Source organism: Hoplias malabaricus, unplaced genomic scaffold (assembly GCF_029633855.1).
Source record: "Hoplias malabaricus isolate fHopMal1 unplaced genomic scaffold, fHopMal1.hap1 scaffold_400, whole genome shotgun sequence".
In the NCBI taxonomy this organism is placed as follows: domain Eukaryota; kingdom Metazoa; phylum Chordata; class Actinopteri; order Characiformes; family Erythrinidae; genus Hoplias; species Hoplias malabaricus.
In genome coordinates this window covers 4,959-23,829 of record NW_027100861.1, presented here as the reverse complement: position 1 = coordinate 23,829, position 18,871 = coordinate 4,959, and the positions used below count along the sequence as shown (strand labels likewise).

At 42.1% G+C, this 18,871-nt stretch overlaps 1 protein-coding gene across 3 annotated transcripts; it reads right to left on the bottom strand.

Moving 5' to 3' along the window:
• Window positions 1-1,020: 1,020 nt before the first annotated feature.
• On the bottom strand, window positions 1,021-18,149 carry LOC136681983 (AT-rich interactive domain-containing protein 1A-like). Of its 3 annotated transcripts, none has more exons than XM_066658776.1 (19): window positions 17,961-18,149; window positions 17,135-17,728; window positions 16,635-16,748; window positions 15,031-15,271; window positions 14,790-14,882; window positions 14,538-14,708; window positions 10,344-10,656; window positions 8,911-9,053; window positions 8,695-8,798; window positions 7,593-7,802; window positions 7,205-7,409; window positions 6,968-7,100; window positions 6,713-6,885; window positions 6,429-6,570; window positions 6,178-6,303; window positions 5,969-6,065; window positions 4,935-5,772; window positions 4,382-4,512; window positions 1,021-4,277 (listed from the first exon to the last, which is right to left on the bottom strand). In XM_066658776.1, the coding sequence occupies exons 1-19, from the start codon at window positions 18,141-18,143 to the stop codon at window positions 2,352-2,354; spliced, it is 5,937 nt and encodes a 1,978-aa protein (XP_066514873.1). In that variant the 5' UTR covers window positions 18,144-18,149; the 3' UTR covers window positions 1,021-2,351. The 3 variants fall into 3 exon arrangements, with proteins under 3 accessions (XP_066514873.1, XP_066514874.1, XP_066514871.1); XM_066658777.1 differs by having other exon boundaries at window positions 7,593-7,799; XM_066658774.1 differs by having other exon boundaries at window positions 6,713-6,879; window positions 17,961-18,143.
• Window positions 18,150-18,871: the final 722 nt, after the last annotated feature.

Below are 18,871 nucleotides of genomic sequence, written 5' to 3'. Positions count from 1 at the left end.
AAAGGCGGGAACAGTCGAGAAGAGAGTCTCGTTTAGAAATCATACGAGCGCTTCGGCAAAGACAGCAGTAAATCAGCAGGTCTCAGAGGCGCTACATTTGAAAATGTTTTACATTCGTCTGCTATACCCCATTTAGTCTGTTAAACAGCTCACGTCGCTGTCCTCGGGTTGTTTTAGGCGGAACTTCACGAGCCATCTCTCAATTCAGTGTAGAAGTAACTATTTTAAAGATATTATAAACGTTTAATTTCCTCCCACTAGACACTCGGAAAACTCAAGATTAGAACCCCCAGGTTCGGGTTCAACTACTTTCCACATCTACTGTGATAGTCTAACATTAGACTGCTATGGAAATTTCTAGCCAATTACGTATAAAATAATCTTACACGGTCTAACTTAAAAAACATCGACAGCTGTTATTTTTTAAGTTCACAGCACTTCATCCTCCAGTCAATCGACAGTAATGTTCTACTGGGCGTATCTCACCTAGCATGGCATGAGGTTAAATTAGTTCAAAATGTAAAACTCCAATTAAGAATATATTTGCAAAACAACGGCATGCTCTAGAGCCGTGCTAAAGCCAATGTCCAGCGCCACCTGCAGGACTGGGCAGCGGAAAATGGTGTTAGGAAAACCCACTTACCATCCAATGGCGTACCAGGCCATATTACTAGCCATGTGGCTATTTAATAATAATAATAATAAATAAAAAAAGTCCAACACAGATCGTTAGTGATTAAAATTTAGATATCGGCAAAGCTTACAGGACTGTACATACCTTTGGACATATACACGTGAACCACGCAAAGAATGCATTTTATAGTGAAAAAAGACCTGTTTAATCAATTTAAAATTAGATGCAAGTTTGACCCAGTTTGAAAGTTAACAAAATGACCCATTCAAAACTAAAATTTAGTCAGTAAACAAATCTGGTTTCCATAGCAAAATAGCTTGTGATTATTCTGGCCATTTTCTTTAACCAGCAATTTAAATGAATAAAACAATCACAAACATCTTACGAAGATTTAATGTACATTTATTCTTACCACATGGAACATATAGTATAAAGATTTCATACTGAATAAATGATATTCATTGAGCCAAAAAGGGGAAAAGGAATTTACATTAAGTTTTAGCTACATAGTCTGAAATACAAATATGCAGAATTCATATCACTGGAGAAAAAAATATCTCAACTGTGTTTCTTCATCTAGAGTTTATTTTGTTGTACCAGGAGATGAAATTAAAATATTTAATTTGTGTTTTGCTGTACTATGGAGAAACTGTGGGGAGGCCAAAAGGTGGTTCCTTTTATATACCTAAGGATTTTATGTAATGAACCCAACTCGAGTGTCCACTTTCATTCTTCATAGATAAAAAGTGTGAAGCATAAGAGTGAAAGACAGGGTGAGAAAGAGACAGAGAAAAAAGAAGTGTAATGTACAACATCTTATATACATCACAGCCTGGGCTGTATCTTAATTGAAAATCAGTCCTAGGAGGTGATTTCTTTATAAGGGTCAAGTCATACAATCAAGGGGTTAGAGAGAGGAGGTAAAGATGTCAGAGGTTTTTGATACTTTGGGGAGAAAGCCATTCTCTCTTTACCATCAAACTAAATTTTAAAAACTTTAAAAACTAGAGTGGAGCTGCTGAGCCAACATTTCTCCACACAAAACAGTGCTGCAGTATCTTTACAGTCATAAGGAAGATGGAGTATAGATCTGCACAGAAAATGTCTACAATCTACTGCACAGGCCTCCATTGTAAGGGTATCCTGCTCACAGCTGACAAGGTGGCTCCTGTGGGGCTGAATGTGCAGCATCACAACACAGCAACACCACCGGAAAGATCATCTGTCTTATCAGACTCCAAATATGAACCAGAGACGTGCACTCACTGTGCCCTCTAGGGGAGAGCAAGGGCACAGTAAACCCCAAACTCACTGTAAACGAGACAGCAACTTTGGTCAAGAGTTTTTCTGCTATTTATTTTATTCATTTATTTATTTTGCTATAAAAACAAAGAAAGAAAAGAAAAGAAAACCCCCATCCCCTCTCCCTTTGGGCAACACACAAAACCTGGGGTCCCTGTCCATTTATTTTATTGGCATCAGTTTGTCATTATATTTGAGGCTCTGGTTCATGATCCACAGCTAATTTGTGAAATCCTCCCCGAAGTGAGAGACAGCAAAAAAAGGGATCCAAGGGTGGTATCCGAAGGGGCTTGCATAAATTAAAAAAGGGAAACAGTCATTTTTCTCTGTTTTTCATTCCCTGCACACCAAGAGACACAGACGGAGAGGAGAGAACAAAAACCAGAGAAGATGGAGCCACCGCTCCCCACAGCTGTCATGACTGGCCAATCAGAAAGAGTACATCACAGATGACATGGGACACTAAAGAGTTCATAAGAGGGGAGACAGACAGGTCCAGTAGCCGAGACTCGTAGAGTGTAAATTCTGAGTGGTTCTCCTCCACCTTAGCGAGGGCATGCAGAGCCCGAGCTGCCCGACGCATCATGTCCACACTGGTAGGTTCAAAGGGTGTCCCCTGCATATGCAGCAGGGAGCCTTGGCTCTGCTGGAATTGTGTGGCTGCTAAACTGTCCTCAAGAAAACCTAAAAGGTTCCCTACACTGCCTTTTTGTACCGCAATGGCACGCGCTGCCATGCTGTCTCCCTGGGCCAGGTTGGCCAGCAGCACAACTGCCATCTCTCGACATACAGGTACCTTCCGGTCCCCAACCAGGCGCACAAGGTTCCCGAAAAGCTTCTCTAGTCGACTGAAAGGAGGTGTTGCCAAAATTAGGTCCACATTATTGTCCTGGATGCTGAGTTTACTGAGGGTCTCCAGGACAAGTCTCTGAGGAGATAAAGCCCCATTAAGCCCAAGAGTAGGGAAGGGATCCTGGGCTTCTGCAGAAGGGCAGACAGCCCAATGTAGCAGGCCATCGAGAAGAGGCAGGCAGATGCTCTCAGAATAGATGGAGAAGTCAAGCTGGCCTGAGATATTCGCCAGTGTGACCAGGCAGTTCTCCCGCAGCAGTTCCAGACAGTCCCACCACCATTCCTCCTTGTTGTGACCCGTGTCCTCATCCACCTCCTCTTCCTTCTCGTACGTCAAAGGCGCCTGCTTTCGCTCAGGATGCCAATGGTGCAGCAGCACAAGACGGCCCAGTAACAGCAGCAGTCCTGGATGCTTGGACATCTCCAAGTCATTGCCAGGGACAAATGAAAGACTGCGGACAATATTGGAGACACAAATGCAGCGACGGGCAAGTGAATCCTGCCAGTCTGAGAGTGTGACAAGTGGAGCTTCGTCTTTGCTGTGAGGTTCATCCTCTAGAACAGTGACTTTGCGCTGAATCTGGGAGGAAGAGCTAATATCAGTGAGAGCCTTCTTGCTGCTTTCCCCGTTTGTTCCATCTGGTCCCTCCTCTTTGTCTTTCTCCTTTTGTGTTACTGGCTCTGCGACAGTCTCAGGGTCATTAGAAGGCTTCTCTTCCCCTGCCTCAGAAACACTGTCAGTTGGTTTACCTGCAGGTGACTGCTGAGGGGGTCTCTGGTCTTCGTCTTTCCTCCGCTCCAGACTAGATGAGGGCACTACAGGTTCGTCATTCTCTCTCTTCTCTGACAATTTCTTCTTTCCTGATGCCTGAGTGGGCTGCTTCCATTTGTGTGACTGCAATAAGTATGGTTTGCTCTCAAAATGGGTTTGAATGTGTTCTGTGGTGTCACCACCACCAATACTCCAATGCACGAGGCCACTGTCAAATTCCTGAAGTCTCCCAAGCTTGCCCGAGCAGTCCACTACAAATGGGTCCTTCTTTTTAACCACTTTTAAGGGAAGTCTGTCAAACTTGCTTGCCTGTTTTGGCTTTTCCTGGGGCACAGCTAGGTCCTGGACAGGGGACTCTGAGGTTTTGGTGTCTGTATTAGTGACTTTCTCCATCGCTTTAATATCATCTTCTTTCTTTGATTCATTTGACCTCTGCTCTGACTTTATTTGAGGCTGCACTGCTGAAACACATTCTTCTTGCTGCTGTGATGATGGGTTTTCTTCATCTCCTTCATCCTCCTCTTCCGTTCCATCATCTTCATCCATATCTTCTAATGGACCCTCTTCATCCTCAGCATTCTCTTCTTTTCTGAGAGCATTGGGATCCAGCAGGGTTCTTTGTCCAGGATCACCAACTTCATATTCCCTCAGAATGCCAAAGATTTCAATGAGGCAACGCCTAAAATACTCCACAATTAGTTCCAAGAAGCCAGGGAGCTGTAAGAGAGACAAATGTACAAATAAGATATTGTGCCTCAGCATGGAAGGAAAAACAATACTGATGTAATAATTCTTTTGTGCAATGCTTTGTCATAACTTACTTGAATAAGGTTAAAATTCGAGATACTGTTGTCATCATACAGTAGAATGTTGATGGTGTCTAAAGCCCAAGTGCTCTCAGCCAAAAGACCTGATTTTAGTGACATCATTACTCGCCATGCCTCTGGTGTGCCTGTAGAGGAATAAAATTTCAGATAAATATTTGTGGGTGACGGACAGACAGGCCGGAAAAAAAAAAAAAAAAAAAAAAAAAAAAAAAAAAACCACCACCTTTGAGGTTATCATCCAAAACCTACTGTTACTTTAGCTAGTATGCTGATGATTTAATGAATCCTTGTGATTGATCAAAGAAATTATCTAAAATACTGTTCTAGATAAGACATTATTACAACAAACTACAAAAAAAGTTTCTTTTCACTACAGAAGACTAAAATAGAGAAAAATGAGGACCAGTACAACCTTTACTACATTTTTCTTCCAAACACATAAAAATGTTTATGTGATGACCGTAAGTATACAAAGAAAAACGTAGATAGCACAATAGGCTCCACTGTCTATATTTCTGCAGTTGAACAAGAAGAATATGTCCCTTACCAATATCTTTCATTGTTAGACGTCTGCGAGTCTTGAGAACAGGTTGTGTGGCCTCCACTGACCCTGGAGGGAATGGTGGGTCTCTTCTCATCAGTGGAGGTTGGACAGGTGAAGCAATAATGTGGGATGCAGGAACTGGGGGACCTGCCTTATGCATCTTGATGCTGCTCTGCATGTAAGGAGATTTACTGGGGGAAGTTCTGCTCTCCATGGAACGGGGCATTGGCGTAGGGCTGGACACCTGCGGAATGTGGTTCTGCATGGTTTGGGGAGACTGGTAGTTAGACTGCAGAGATCTGCTCATGGGAGGACCAGCCCCAGCTGGGCCATAGGGGGGTTGCCGTGGCCCTGGCCACTGACCCTCATGGTTCATGCGTTGTTCAGACGTCATCATCTCTTCAGATCGATTCATGCCGTGGTATCCAGGGCCTTGTGCAGGTCCACCAGGAGGACCTTGTCGGTTTGGATAGTTAGGGTAGCCTATTTCACCTCGTCCTTGCCACATCCCACCCTGGGGGCCATCTGGGGCAGGCTGCATTGAACTACCCATCATCTGAGGGGGGATAGAGCCCTGAGAGTTAGGGCCTGACCCACCTTGCATTCGATCCCTTCCAAAGGGAAAGGGGAACTGGTTTTGTGGTCCAGGAGGACGGCGTTCTGATCCAGGGTAAGAACTGCCATACTGGTTGAACATCTCCTGCTGACCTGATGATGGGCCAGTAGGAGGAGCCTGAGGTTGCTGCTGTTGTTGCTGGCCACTGAATGGCGCACTATACATCTCACCATCGTGATGACGTTTTGCCGGAGGGTAACCTCCCTCTCCTGGTCTCTTGTAATTCTGATTAAAAAGAAGTTACATTAACATTAATGCAAATTCAACAGGAGAAGTAAAAAAAAAAAAAAAAAAAAAAACCCTATGAATTACGTTAATGTAAGACTGGTATTTTCATAAATGTATTTCTCACCTAATTTTAAGTGTGGTTTAAAAATACACAACCCTCAATTATGAAATTCTTAAAATTAAAATCACTTACTGACTGCTGCTGTGGAAATATTCCTGGTTGCTGATTTGGGTAAGAGCCACCAGGAGGCGCACCTTGGCCAGGATATTGATTACCATAGGAATCATGCCTGCAAGAGACACCAAATGTTACTCGGAATATTCAACAGCACTGACCAATTCAGCAACCTGACCTATATATATATATATATGTATGTATGTATGTATGTATCTTTAGCTGACCGTTGTTGCTGTTGTGGGGGGTAGCGATTTGGTGAGTACATCCCAGCATCAGTGTTAGAAGGTATCATGCTTTGCTGTGGTACTCCAGGCCCCATGTTGCCTTCTGGACCCATCCCTGAATCCGGCCTGTACAGCACACCAGAAAATTACTCTCATAACATATTACACAAATCTACCTATTAGTAATCACATATATCCCAACTTAGCATTGTTTAAGGCTGAGAAAGAAATTAAGATCTTGTAGCATTTACCTTCTGTCATAGCCTGGTCCGTATGGGTACTGCTGTCTCTGTCCCATGGGCATATTCCCAATTGAGCTTCCTGGTCCACGGTTAAATTGCTCTCCTAGAGTGCTGTTGGGACCCTGTCCACCAGGCATGAACTGCTCCCCAACTGCAATAACAGTACATGTCATGAACTAAGCTATGTCCACTGGTGAGAAAAATTGTTAATGTATTGCAGTCAGATGTAAATTGAAACTATTCTTATTTTATAAAAAATAATAAGTTAATTGCACAGTAATTATAAATCCTACCTTTGCGCATGCCACCAAAAGGATCTTTGTTGGGTTCATAAGGGGGCATGCGACCAGGCATTTCTGGAGTGCTCATTCCAGACTGATAGCCGGAGTTTGGCGTCATAGTGTTTCTTCTGGTAAAGGCTGGGTCATTACTGTCAGCGAATGGATCCTGAAGGTTCACACTGCTCCTACGAAACAGACCAGGTAAGGGAATGTTCACAGCCAAACAAGATTAAAACCACAAATAAATGGGGAATGACCATGACTCACCTGCCACTTTGCATTGAGGGAATCTGGCTATGCGGTGTTGAAGCAGGAGTAGGAGGTTTCAGGTCTCCACTCTCAGCCATAGAGCTGCTTGTAGACTGAGGGGTCTGTGGACCCTGCAGGGAACCAGATCCAGCTAGATCACAAAGAGGGGAAAAAAGCCAGTTGGTTAATATCATAATTTTATAAGCAATATGATCATGAAAAAAGCCCAACTAGTTTGTGGATTGAAGTCTTTACCTGGGGAGGGTGGCTGGATCTTAGGCTGGTTCTTTTTTCCTTCCGCTGACAAGATGTCAGGTGGTGGGTCTTCTCCACGCTCAATTTTGCATTCAAAAGCATATAGACACTGAATGTACTGCTTCTTTAAAGAGCTGGCAGCACTGCTGGAAGTGCCAACATTCAAGCTTGTAGCAAGCTCCCTCCACTTTTTATTCTTGTTCACCTGCAAGCAGGCATATGCCAAAAGGAAATCATTAGCCAGGACATGAACTATCATTGCCAGACAAATATTTCTATGTTATATGCAAACCAACAGCTATTATTGTGTACCAGACATTTCCTAAGTCAATTACTGCCTGAGAAAATGTGAACATGGGTGGGATTCACTGGACGCTAGTATTCTCACCTGCGTGAGACCTCCAATTTCCTTGACGGACACATAGAGTCGGAAGAGATCCAGAGGCCTGCGGCCCACGGCGGGAAGGTTACTCATGCCCATTGCTTTCTCCTCGATGAATGCTAGGTAACGGTCCACCCACATCTTCCGCTCTGGCTCAGAGCCAAGCTCATACAAACGAGTGATTTTCTCATTGGTTGTTGTAGATGAACTTGACTTCTAGGTATAAGCAGATTGTTTCACCCAGAATTACACAGTGTGGAAAAACAAAGAGCACTCTAAAGCTTTAGAACAACCACTCAAATTAAATATTATATTTAAGATGGCCAAGATCTTCACAGGTCAGCCAACAGTAAGCTAAAATCAGAGCTTTGTGTTTTATATATAAAATTCAATCTGTAAATTGCTCTCATCTCACAACAAATCCAACAAGTTAGGAGAGTAAAATCCAAAGCCTCTGTCAAGAGTAGTACCCAACTAACTGGAATGCCAGCTGTGGAGTGCACCTTGAATAAACTAAGCAGTGTAGCCTATGAGAAAATTGGTGAACAATTATAAACTAGTCCCTGCAATGACCTGGATTGCCGACAACACTTAGCCTATGAGGGGCAGGACTACAGCTGTCATTTAACACTTGACACACACCAACTGTGTCTGTGCAACACCCCTTCCCTTCTCACCCAACAAAATTACAATACAAACCCAAAATATGTCAGAGTCTCAATATCTAGCATTAGATTAGTTTAAATATCTTAGCACACAAAACTCAGCATACTGCAACAGCTTGTTAGTTCTTGTTAAACGAATTTACCAGCATAGCCAATTCCACCTCTACCAATAACAGCTTACACCATCAAATAGCACTATAAAATAAATGCTAAATGAAAATCTAGTGGAAACACAAGTGAACTAGATAATGGTAGTTGACACTGGCTAGCTACATGGTCCATGGATTCTATTATAACAATCTATTTCACTCAGGTGGCACAATATTGCCTAGGCAGAGGCTAGCACTTTGGAGGCAAGACTTGAAAAAGGCCTGTGTTAAATCAATCACATTTAATACAAATTAATAACCCATTTTGAACTGTACAGGAAATAAGCTGCAAACCTTTGATTTAGAATCAGTCTTGGGTGTCCCCTCAACCTTGTTATTCATCTTCTGTGCCTGGTTCAGTTTACCATCGATACCAAATTCAGGTCCTGGAGACATCCCTTCAAACAAATGAACAGGCATAAATTTTTGCAATAGTAAAATGAAAGGTTACTGCTGAAGAAACAGCATTGCTGGATAACCAGTAAGAGATATACATAACAGTGCCTTTACCACTGCTGTTGTTGGGCATGTTTCCACCCATACTGTAGGGTGGTCCCTGGGTGTTCATCATTCCTGGCATACTGTTCATAGAGGGCCCATATGGAGGTCCTGATCCCATCATACTTGGAGACATGTTGGGATAACCTGGCAGCCTATGGATCAAAATGAATATAAGTAAGTGGCCATACAACCTATAAAGAACAGTGTGGGTGTTTTACTTTAAATGAAATAGACTCCGTAGAACAGGGGTCACGAATAGATGGCCCACGGTCCGAGTCCAGACCCAGAGGCTGTGCTATTTGGACCTGTAACTAATAAACTATTAAGAGCTTTTTAACCACATATCACACATGAAGCTACTCAGCCAATCAGACATGTGCATCAGAATGAGCGCTGTGACTCAAATGAGTGACACACAGGGCAGGGCTCAAGACACCGCTGTCCTGGGGCCAGTTAAAATAGCCCAAGAGACGTGATAAAAGATCTTTTGGGACACTTTCAGGGCGAAAGTGTTATGGGAGGTAAAACCAGAAACTTTTATAAAAAAAAAAATCAGGGAACAGTTACAGGTTGAAATTCAATAATGCTGAACATGGATCCCCATCCGTCAGCATAGAGAGCCAATCAGCATGCTGTTAACAAATAAAGCCCTGCCCTCCAGCAACAAGAACCAATCAGACTGCTGGTTATGTAAAGCAGTCAACTGCAACTAGTCCTTAGGGACTTTATTTACATATTTACATATTTTGTAAATTTTCCTTGAAATGAGGAAAGGACACTTTAATTTGTATATTTGTTATTTATAATACATTTCTAAATCTTGTTGATATAAATTGAAATTTCCAAACAACTTCCGTTGTTAGCTATATAAAATGCTGCTATAACTACAAACATATTTCAATATGCAAGATATGGCCCTGATCATAATAAAGGTTATACATTATGTTCTGGACCTTGGCTTGAGCACATTTTCTCAAACTGGACCTTTTTTATTAATTAGAAGAATCTGACATCAGGTAAAAGTTTGTGGAAAGATAACCGAGTTTCATCCAGAGGGGTTCAGTGCCTAGCGTGTCTGACCCTATTCTATGCACAGCTTTCTGTCCACAAGCTATCCCTGTGCTGACCTGCTGTAGCTCTGGCCCTGCTGAGATGGCCTAACTCAAAAACAAAAAAAAAACAAACAAAAAAAAAAAAACACAACATTTGGACAATACAATTTGAGAATCAACCCTATCACATTCGATGATGGGTTTTAACTCTAGCTGTTAAACCATACTGGCTATCTGCATAATTGTACTAGTGCAAACATCTTGTTATGCAAGCTTACAATGTAGTTACAGTTACACTCAAGTCTGCAGATCATCCCTCAGACTAAGAACTACTGTATTTTAGGCATGATAACTACTTTGGGTGGTTTGACAGAACTTTGATCTACATACCTGTTGTGTATGGAGTTTGTGGCTCCATGCTGCATTCCTGCTGCTTCCTGTGGCTTCCTGTTAAGGCCTGGGGGTGGACACATCCCAGAACCCACCTGTGGAGGCATGTTGCCCATGTTGGGTCCCATGTTCGGGCCCATATTTGGGCCAAAAGGACGAGCACCCATCTGTCCATGGGGCATTCTACCTGGAGGCATGCCAGTATATGGTGGTCCTCCTCCTTGGCCAGGTATAGGATTCATTGATCCTGCCATGCCGGGGCCTGGGTAGTTGGCATTTGGCATGCCACTATAGCCTGGTTGCCTGGGGTAACCTACAGAGACAGGAGGAAAAGTCATTTTAATATGTGGTTAACAGGTACCCTTCTATGCAGCAATGTTTAGAGAGGGGAAGGGAAAGAAAAAAGTGCATACTACACTGGAGTCAAACACAAAGTGTTAAACAACCAAGAGGATTACCAGTGAAATTTCAAAGCTAACAAACTAAGTCAAGAATTTAAATTAGTTATTATGCTAATCAGATTGCCAGTTAAACATGTTACTAATTTCTTACAGTGCAGTGGTTAGAACACTAACTGGGTGAATATTTATGTTGCCGTTTACTAAGTATCAACAGGTAGGAATCAACATTTGCCCAAAAAGGTAAGAACTGCATTACTGATAACAAAAACGTAACTGGCAAAATTTGGTTATTCACTAGATAATATGACAACAAAAAGGTTCAAAACAGCTTTGAGCAAGTTTCAGTTCACAAATAATACTTCCCTAAACTAGTGAGACAGTAAAGGAATTGTAATAAATGAACATCCACACAAGCACTCCAGCTGACAAGGAAAATGCTATTAAGTTACTATTCATCAGCCTGTGAAGGCAAAAAAAAATTTTTTTCCATGTCTTAATTGCATGATATTTATGTGAAAATGTTTTATAAAATATTATGCATCTGATTATGCTTCATACTTCACTTATGGCCCTGTGGAGAGTCTCAGAGTCCCCCATGTGTACTAGAAGGCTAGAGTGGTGCTGTAGCACAGTCACAGTGGCAGTTCAACTGACGTGGGCTGCGCTACGTCAGCTGCCTCTTTTCACCCAGACTAAAAATAGCTGCACTGTGATCCACTGGGCTCTCAGAGAGCAAGGTAGTGAGAGCGAGAGCACAAACTAAAGCCCAGTCCAAAATATGGAGGTCCCCCTATGTAACAAGCCTGTACTGACTTGTTACAACCTTATACTCATCATGATGCATGATAGATGCATGCATTCTGATTGAGTCAGTTTGTCAAAGTACATATGAAAGGTAACTTTGTTAATCAGATCGTGAATTATAGCAATAAAGCAGGCGATCATAACTTTTTGCTCACCAGCACAAAAGAGTAGACAAAGAAAAGACAGACTCAAACTCACTGTGCATCTGTAGTTTTCTGCTGCTGTTCAGACTACAGTATACATTTTAACTGTCTGTAAGCTGATGGAATTGGCAGCAACACCATTGCAACAGCAACACTGGATAGTGACTATGGTGAAAAAGCACATCACTAAAGGCTTTTTCTATCCTTCTTAAAGAACAGATAGGCAGAATGACAGATTTACATGATATATGCTGCCAAATATTTAAATAAATAAATAAACAACCTTAGTCCCAACTCCAGACAACATTGTATTTCTTCCATCCTTAACTGTATAAGCATGCACTTTCTTCCCATTTCTTAACCCAGTTCATCTTCCAATATATTCCAATTAAGTCAAGCCCAATTCCACTCACTGGTTAGGCATCCCCCAATTACACAATGCCATTACACTTGAGCGTAAAGTGTAGCACTTGCTTAAGATGAGACCTTTTTGTCCCTTTAAATTTCATCAAAATATCAGACTACTAAATGCCAATTCTGTTATGTCAGCTAACAGACACCTGCATCGGCTAGCATCCTACTAGGTGATAGGTAGGGGGTGGACATTTCCACTCAATCCACCCAGAGAACAGGTGAAAAGAATGGGAAAGAAATAGCACACTTATGCGTTTATGCAAGTGGGCTCCTTTACCAACAACAAAAACATCATACTTGTGAGACAATTCATTATTTACTCATTATGTACTCACATGATGCCGCTACTGGCTGAGGCAAATGATTTAGGCACATGTGCACATGCAAAAAGACGCATGGAATCTGATCTGGTAGTTCACATTCAGGTCGTATACCCAAAATTCAAATATGCATTTGACACCAGGACTTTACCCAGAACATTTACTAAGGCTTGAGGAGTATAACGTCCAAGTCAGCACATGTGAGAACAGCGCGGGAAACGTACCGGAGTTTCTCCTGCACGCACTATACAAGAACTGTTCACCACGCCTAAAGCACGTGTTTCATCTCCTGCTGCGAGTGCGTGCGTGCCTGAAGCAGAAAATCTGCTGTGAGCTGCATGTGTGAACGACCACTCCATGACATCTCCAGACCCAAAACTACAGAGATTTTCTAGAAATTCTTGTTCATGTGGGAAAGGAAATCCTAGGAAATCTAGGAAGACATATAAAAGTGACTTAAACCTGATTAGTTATCTCCACACAGCCATGAAAAGATCAGGTTTTTGATATGACAGTGAGGGAGAGGGGGGAGAGAAAAAAGTCAGATGAGAATCTCTTCAGCCTGGTAATGTGAACACCAGAGTAACAGGCATTATCTGTAGATAACGAGAGGTATCAGCAAATGGTGCTGCTTCTTGGAAAGAATTTCAACCACAACCATACAGAATAAATTTTGTTTTATATCCACCAGAGCCATAGAGAGAGAAAAAGTTGCGTCAACTCCAATGGATCAATTATTTTCTACAGCAATGGCAAATCATAGAGCCTCTAAACAGTTCCTAGAAGTTAGCAGCAGACACTAGCAGTGCCATAGAGTTTCACTAGAGCAGACTCGTGTGATGCACATTTAAACTTTACGGAACTAAATTTTATATTATCAGCACATCTATATCCAATTAACAAGTGTGTTAAAGCATGCTTGTGGATTTTCCCACTAAATTAGTAGATCTGTAAAGAGTTAATCAGGGTATAGGACTAAGTAAAGTAAGCATAACAACAAACAGCCTGGAAATACCTTCTCATGTCATTTTATGATTTATTCAGTTGGGAAATTAGAGAAGAATTATTCTAGCGTGATGTTTGTCTGGGGAAGTATTTGTTAAATGTAACTGAGCGAGTGACTGTAGAGTTGTGAGTGGAGGTGAAATATATTCTGCAAACGAATCTAAGCTAAAGTCACAACAATAAGGGACAACTGTTTTTGTGATTATGTAGAATACAACGTAATTCGTATCTGAGACTTTTAATCAGTAAAGAAAAAACACCTTCTTCCTGCACCTCAAGTCTCAGCACTAGTTTTTGTCTTGTCCCTTTATAATAAAGCAGTAAGCTTCCCAACGGTGTGTTCTTGCCTGAAATGTGCAGGTGTTTCAACATTACTTTACATATTTTATTTGTTGTTGTAATCAATAGTAACGTAAAAGGCACTTCACTCTACTGAACTGAAACCGCCACTATTTATGTTTGTGGTTTTTTGCTCTTTAGAAATGTATTAATTGTGGTGAAGTGTATTTTTAATAGCAGATTTCTACAAAAAGGCTCCGCTTTCTGTCCAATCTGATATCATAGGCTTTACATTAGTTTTTAAGATTAGGTCCATATAGGATTACTGAACCCACCATGATGTGTTAGAAAACTAATCTTAAATGTTTTATGTATATATCAACAACATGAATATGCATGTAACTGGGATAATATAGTCTAAAATATACCTACGAGGCAAGTACATTTTCTAAACTAATCCTGTATTAGTTTTTTCTTTTTTATTATAAGCATATATGTAACCACATACACAGGATGATGTGCTGTAGAAATATAGAAATATTGTAAATCAATGCATTTATTGAACACAAAAACATGCAATGACAAAAACTAAGGGTTTTTTTTTCAACTGCATGTGGAAACTGAAGTCAAAGACACCAAAGTCCTCAGACAGTCACCCAGAGTGGGACTACCCTGTGTGTTATTATATTATAAATAAAATAAAGAAATAAAAACCTCCAGGGCTGCATGTTGAAGAATGATGATGACGTTGACGATTTTATGCCCTTTCAATTAAAGTGTATTTCAACAATTATATTCATACTGTGCCCCGCATTTTCAATTTCTCACCTTGCGGGCCATACTGGCCACCCTGAGGCCCGTAGCTGCCCATTGAATTATTCTGCTGATAAGGCCCCATCCCACCATGCATCTGACCTCCAGAAGACTGACGAGGAGACAGAGCAGAGCCAGACTGAGGTGAGCCGTAAGGTGCCATTTGTGGGTTCCTTTGCATAAATCCTGGTAAAAAAAAAAAAAAAAAAAAAAATTAGAACAGAACCAATAAAATTGTAAGGAGGACATTTAAACACTCAGTTTTACCTCTTTCCTGGCCCATACCACTGGGCTGATTCATAGCAGGGTGCATGATGCCATCAGACTGACCACTAGGGGGGCGAGGAGGCATCTGGTTTCCTATTATTTATACATTTAAAAAAAAAATTAAAAAATCATCATGTGATATCTTCTGGAAGTATAAGCACTTGTCAGCAAGCATAAACTCAGAGACAATGTAAAATTTGCTTGCATAAATAAATAAATAAGATGCATGCATGCATATTACCTGGCATGGCAGCTGGAGAGAGGGGTCCAGAGCGGGACGCTGTGGCACTGGCAGGTGAGCCGACAGGGGAGGGAGAAGGGCCACGGATGCCTGGCAGATGAGGGGAGGTGTGGGGGGAGAAGGGGGACTGTGCTGGGTTGCTCTGTTCTCCCTGACTGCTGGACACTCCAGATGTGCTGACACCAGGACTGAGGGCTCCCTCTGTCCCTGTGGGCAGGTCGTCAATAGAGCCTGACAGGTCCTGCAGAAGGGAAGGCAGATGGAGAAAATCAGAGGTAAAAACCAAAGACATATCTCACCAGGATCATACACTGAAATGCAAGCATTGCTTAAGTCTAAATTGAGGGCCATCTGATGTCATCACAGAAATCCTAGTCCATTTGAAGCTAAACATGGTCTCCTTTGTCGAGACGTGTATCTCTGCAGACTGGGGACCAGCAAGTGGGTGGTACAACCTTACCCTAAACCTATCCCTAAATGTAGCAAACTCCTATTGAGTGTTCACTAGTGCCTCTTTTACACAGGAACTCGAGTTCCTAGAGAAACTCCAGAGTTTCAGAAAGTAAAACTCATGCTTTTCGTATGGAGTGGCACATGTGCGACGCGTGTAGAAGAAAGTCCAGAACATTTCCAGTTCTGTTCTCACATGCACCAACTCTGACTTCACCCAGAGTCTTTACGAGGGTCCTAGGAGTATAAGGTCCTGTTAACATCGGAGGGGGGGGGGGGGGGGGGTCCTAGGAGTATAAGGTCCTGTTAACATCCAGAAGGAATGTTGCAGGTGATTGCATTCACACATACAGCTCCACCGGGTAAACTCCAGAACATTTATAGATTACTGTGCATGTTTGAAAGAGGTATAGGTAATGGCTTTTGCTGATTAAAACATTTAGCCTACATACTCAACAGTTAACAGTCCTTAACCTGTAATTCTCTATATGTGCCACTGCATGTTTAACAAATCAAAAGTAGAAAGGAAACATTTTCTTTCCTCCTGAGAAATTAAAATGAAATATCAATACATCCATGAAAGCCAAGACAACACATTTCATAAACATTACAAAAAGTTGCGTCAACTTTACTTTTACTCATTACAACTTCTAGTTAAAGTATGACACTGGTACTGTTTCTGCTGGCCCACAGACACCAACTCCAACCAACACACTGGCCTTATTTATCTCATCTGGAAAAGTGTGCGCGCGCCGCGGGGGGTGGGGGGGGGGGGGGTGGCGACCCAGTGGTTGCTATGGTTACAACAGTTAACTGCACATATGCTGACTCAGCGCAGACAAGCCTGTCCATCTGTCTAAGATTGAGGAGGTCAAAGCATCCACTGTCACTGTAGCATTGAAGACTCAAAACAAGTAAACAAAGTATTTTCACAGGCCCCGTATCCTGGGTTCTAAAACAGAATAGTAATAAAATAATTATATTAATGATGAAAAAGAAAATATCAAATGAAAATGTAATTAGGAATAGCCCTGGCTTACAGAGCAGTTCATGAGAAAATTAGTTATACGGCATGTTTTTTAATTTACAAAATTACACACTTAAAAATGTGCATGTGCCTCAGAATCAGCAGGTGAAGAAGACAGCACACTCACAGGTAAACTGGAAGGCCTGCCCTGCATGTCCTCAGAGCTGCTCTTGGAGGAGGCCACAGGTTGACTGGAGGAAGGAGCACTGGACTGGGAACTGAATGGCTCCTGGGAAATCTCCTGCAGTACACAAAAGCATTGTGAACATGTTGATAATTATGGGGAATAAAATACATCTATAGATGTCACTAAGTCGCACAGTCATACCACTCTTTGATCACCACCGTTTAGTTATATATTATGAAGTTCCAAACTTGTACAATCCAGCAAATAGTAGCTGCTCTTTAAACTGTGCAGAAGTCTAGGACATGTTCAATTCATACATATCAGTATTTTTTTCTGAAGCTACAATTAAGCAGGCATAAAAAAGAGCACCCTCAGAGAAAAATCTTATGAAAAAGCAACAGGGCCAAGTTGTTAAACAAACAGTTGTGCCCATCCCCAATTACCACAAACAGATACTTTTTGTTACACTCTGCATAAAATGATTAAAACCTGCACATTACCTGAGCAGGAGGAAACCGCTGGTAAGAAGATTGTTGCTGCTGCTGTGAAGCATTCTGTGGGTATGATGTGGGCTGTCCCTGTGGCATCTGGCCATGTCCTGTAGGCTGCTGGGAGGCAGGAGTGGGGGCTTGTGGAGGTTGCTGTGTGGGGGTCTGTTGAGGGCCCTGATTCGCAGGATAGCTGGGCTGAGCCTGTGACACTGGTGGAGCCTGGGACCCACCCTGTTGCTGAGGCTGGGACGGTGGCACATGTTGCTGTGGGTAGGGTGACTGACTGGACTGTGGGGCAGTAGGCTGAGAGTATGGAGTCTGGGACTGGGAAGGACCCTGTGGAGGGCCTGACATAGGCCCCTGGGACTGCTGGGGCATGTGGGGCTGTTGGTAGGGCGAACCACCCTGTCCATGTGGGGCAGAGGACTGTGAAGGGTGAGGCTGCTGGGAATATGGTCCCTGGCTCCCTGGCTGGCCTGGAGGAGGTTGAGGATATGGTGACTGCTGTTGACCAGAGAGAGGACCCTGGCCCTGCTGACTATAATAAGGCTGCTGCCCCTGTTGTCCATATCCGCCTGGTCCCTGCTGTCCATATGATGCCATCTGCATAAAGAAGGTGCATGAGGCTCATAAAATTTGATTCAGATTAAAAAATAATAATGACTGAAAAACACAGTGAGTTTGAGAAGACCGTTACTAGCAAAGACAAGATGTGTCTATAGTCCTCAAGTTAAGGAAACTAAATATATAAATATACGTTTGTGAAAATACAAACAAAAATTATTGCACAGTGTATTTGTCCATTTTAACACATTTAGCAAAAAAAAACGCTGACCTGTTGGCCATACTGCATGCGACCTTGCATGCCCATAGGGTATCTCTGAGGACCAGGAGGTCCATAGCCCTGGCCTGGATATGCAGGTCCCTGCTGGGGCCCTGGAGGCCCTTGGTGGGGCTGCTGTGAGTAAGGGCTGCCTGCTCCATACGGCTGACCTCGAATTTTGCCAATCTGATCCATAGAAGCAGGAGTCTGCAATATAGGTTTATAACATTAGAAATCAGCAAATGTGTGAATATTTTAACTCAAGACTACCAATAGCATCAACAGTACCTACAATCTTAATTTGCTTAATAGCTATAGATGACTTCAGTGAGAAATCTCCTGAAAACAATATTTGGGGGAGAAAGGGGAGGGGGTTTAATATATATCTTATACAGTTACTGTACTACCAAGCTGTAAAACAAGCTACATGTAATGGAAGCACTTCATATCAGCATCAATACTGATCAGGCCACAACTCTCAAATCTAACACTAAAACACAGAAATAAACTGCAAGCGTTCTATTTAAGGTTCATTAATCATTCATTTTTACACACATCTCCCATTACCATAGCTGTATCTTCCTGCTGATGATCCTAGTCCAATATCAATGTTTCTAATCCCTGCCATCTCTAACACAAATGGTCATCTATGACTAGTTAGCATCATATTCTTACAGAATTCTAACATGCAATATACCCTTTCATTTCTGAACATGGCCTGTTAAATAATACATTGTGTCTTGAATGTTCCAATGTGTCCTGGTACTAAATGTGTCCTGGTACTAAATTATGTTTTATTAGACATTTCTGCATGTTGATAATGAGTAAAGCAGTATTACAAATAAACTGTGATCACAATAAGAAGTTTGCATGAGAAGGGGCAGTAGAAATATTCTGTTTCTCACGGTTATTAACCCGCATGT

Excerpts from the sequence above, each read along its gene's own strand:
- LOC136681983 (XM_066658776.1), bottom strand. The coding sequence starts at position 18,143 with ATGGATCAGATTGGCAAAATTCGAGGTCAGCCGTATGGAGCAGGCAGC. Across the intron at positions 6,066-6,177 it reads CCCCCACAACAGCAACAACG|GCATGATTCCTATGGTAATC; the intron begins GTCAGCTAAAGA and ends TGTCTCTTGCAG. Across the intron at positions 5,773-5,968 it reads TATTTCCACAGCAGCAGTCA|AATTACAAGAGACCAGGAGA; the intron begins GTAAGTGATTTT and ends CTTTTTAATCAG.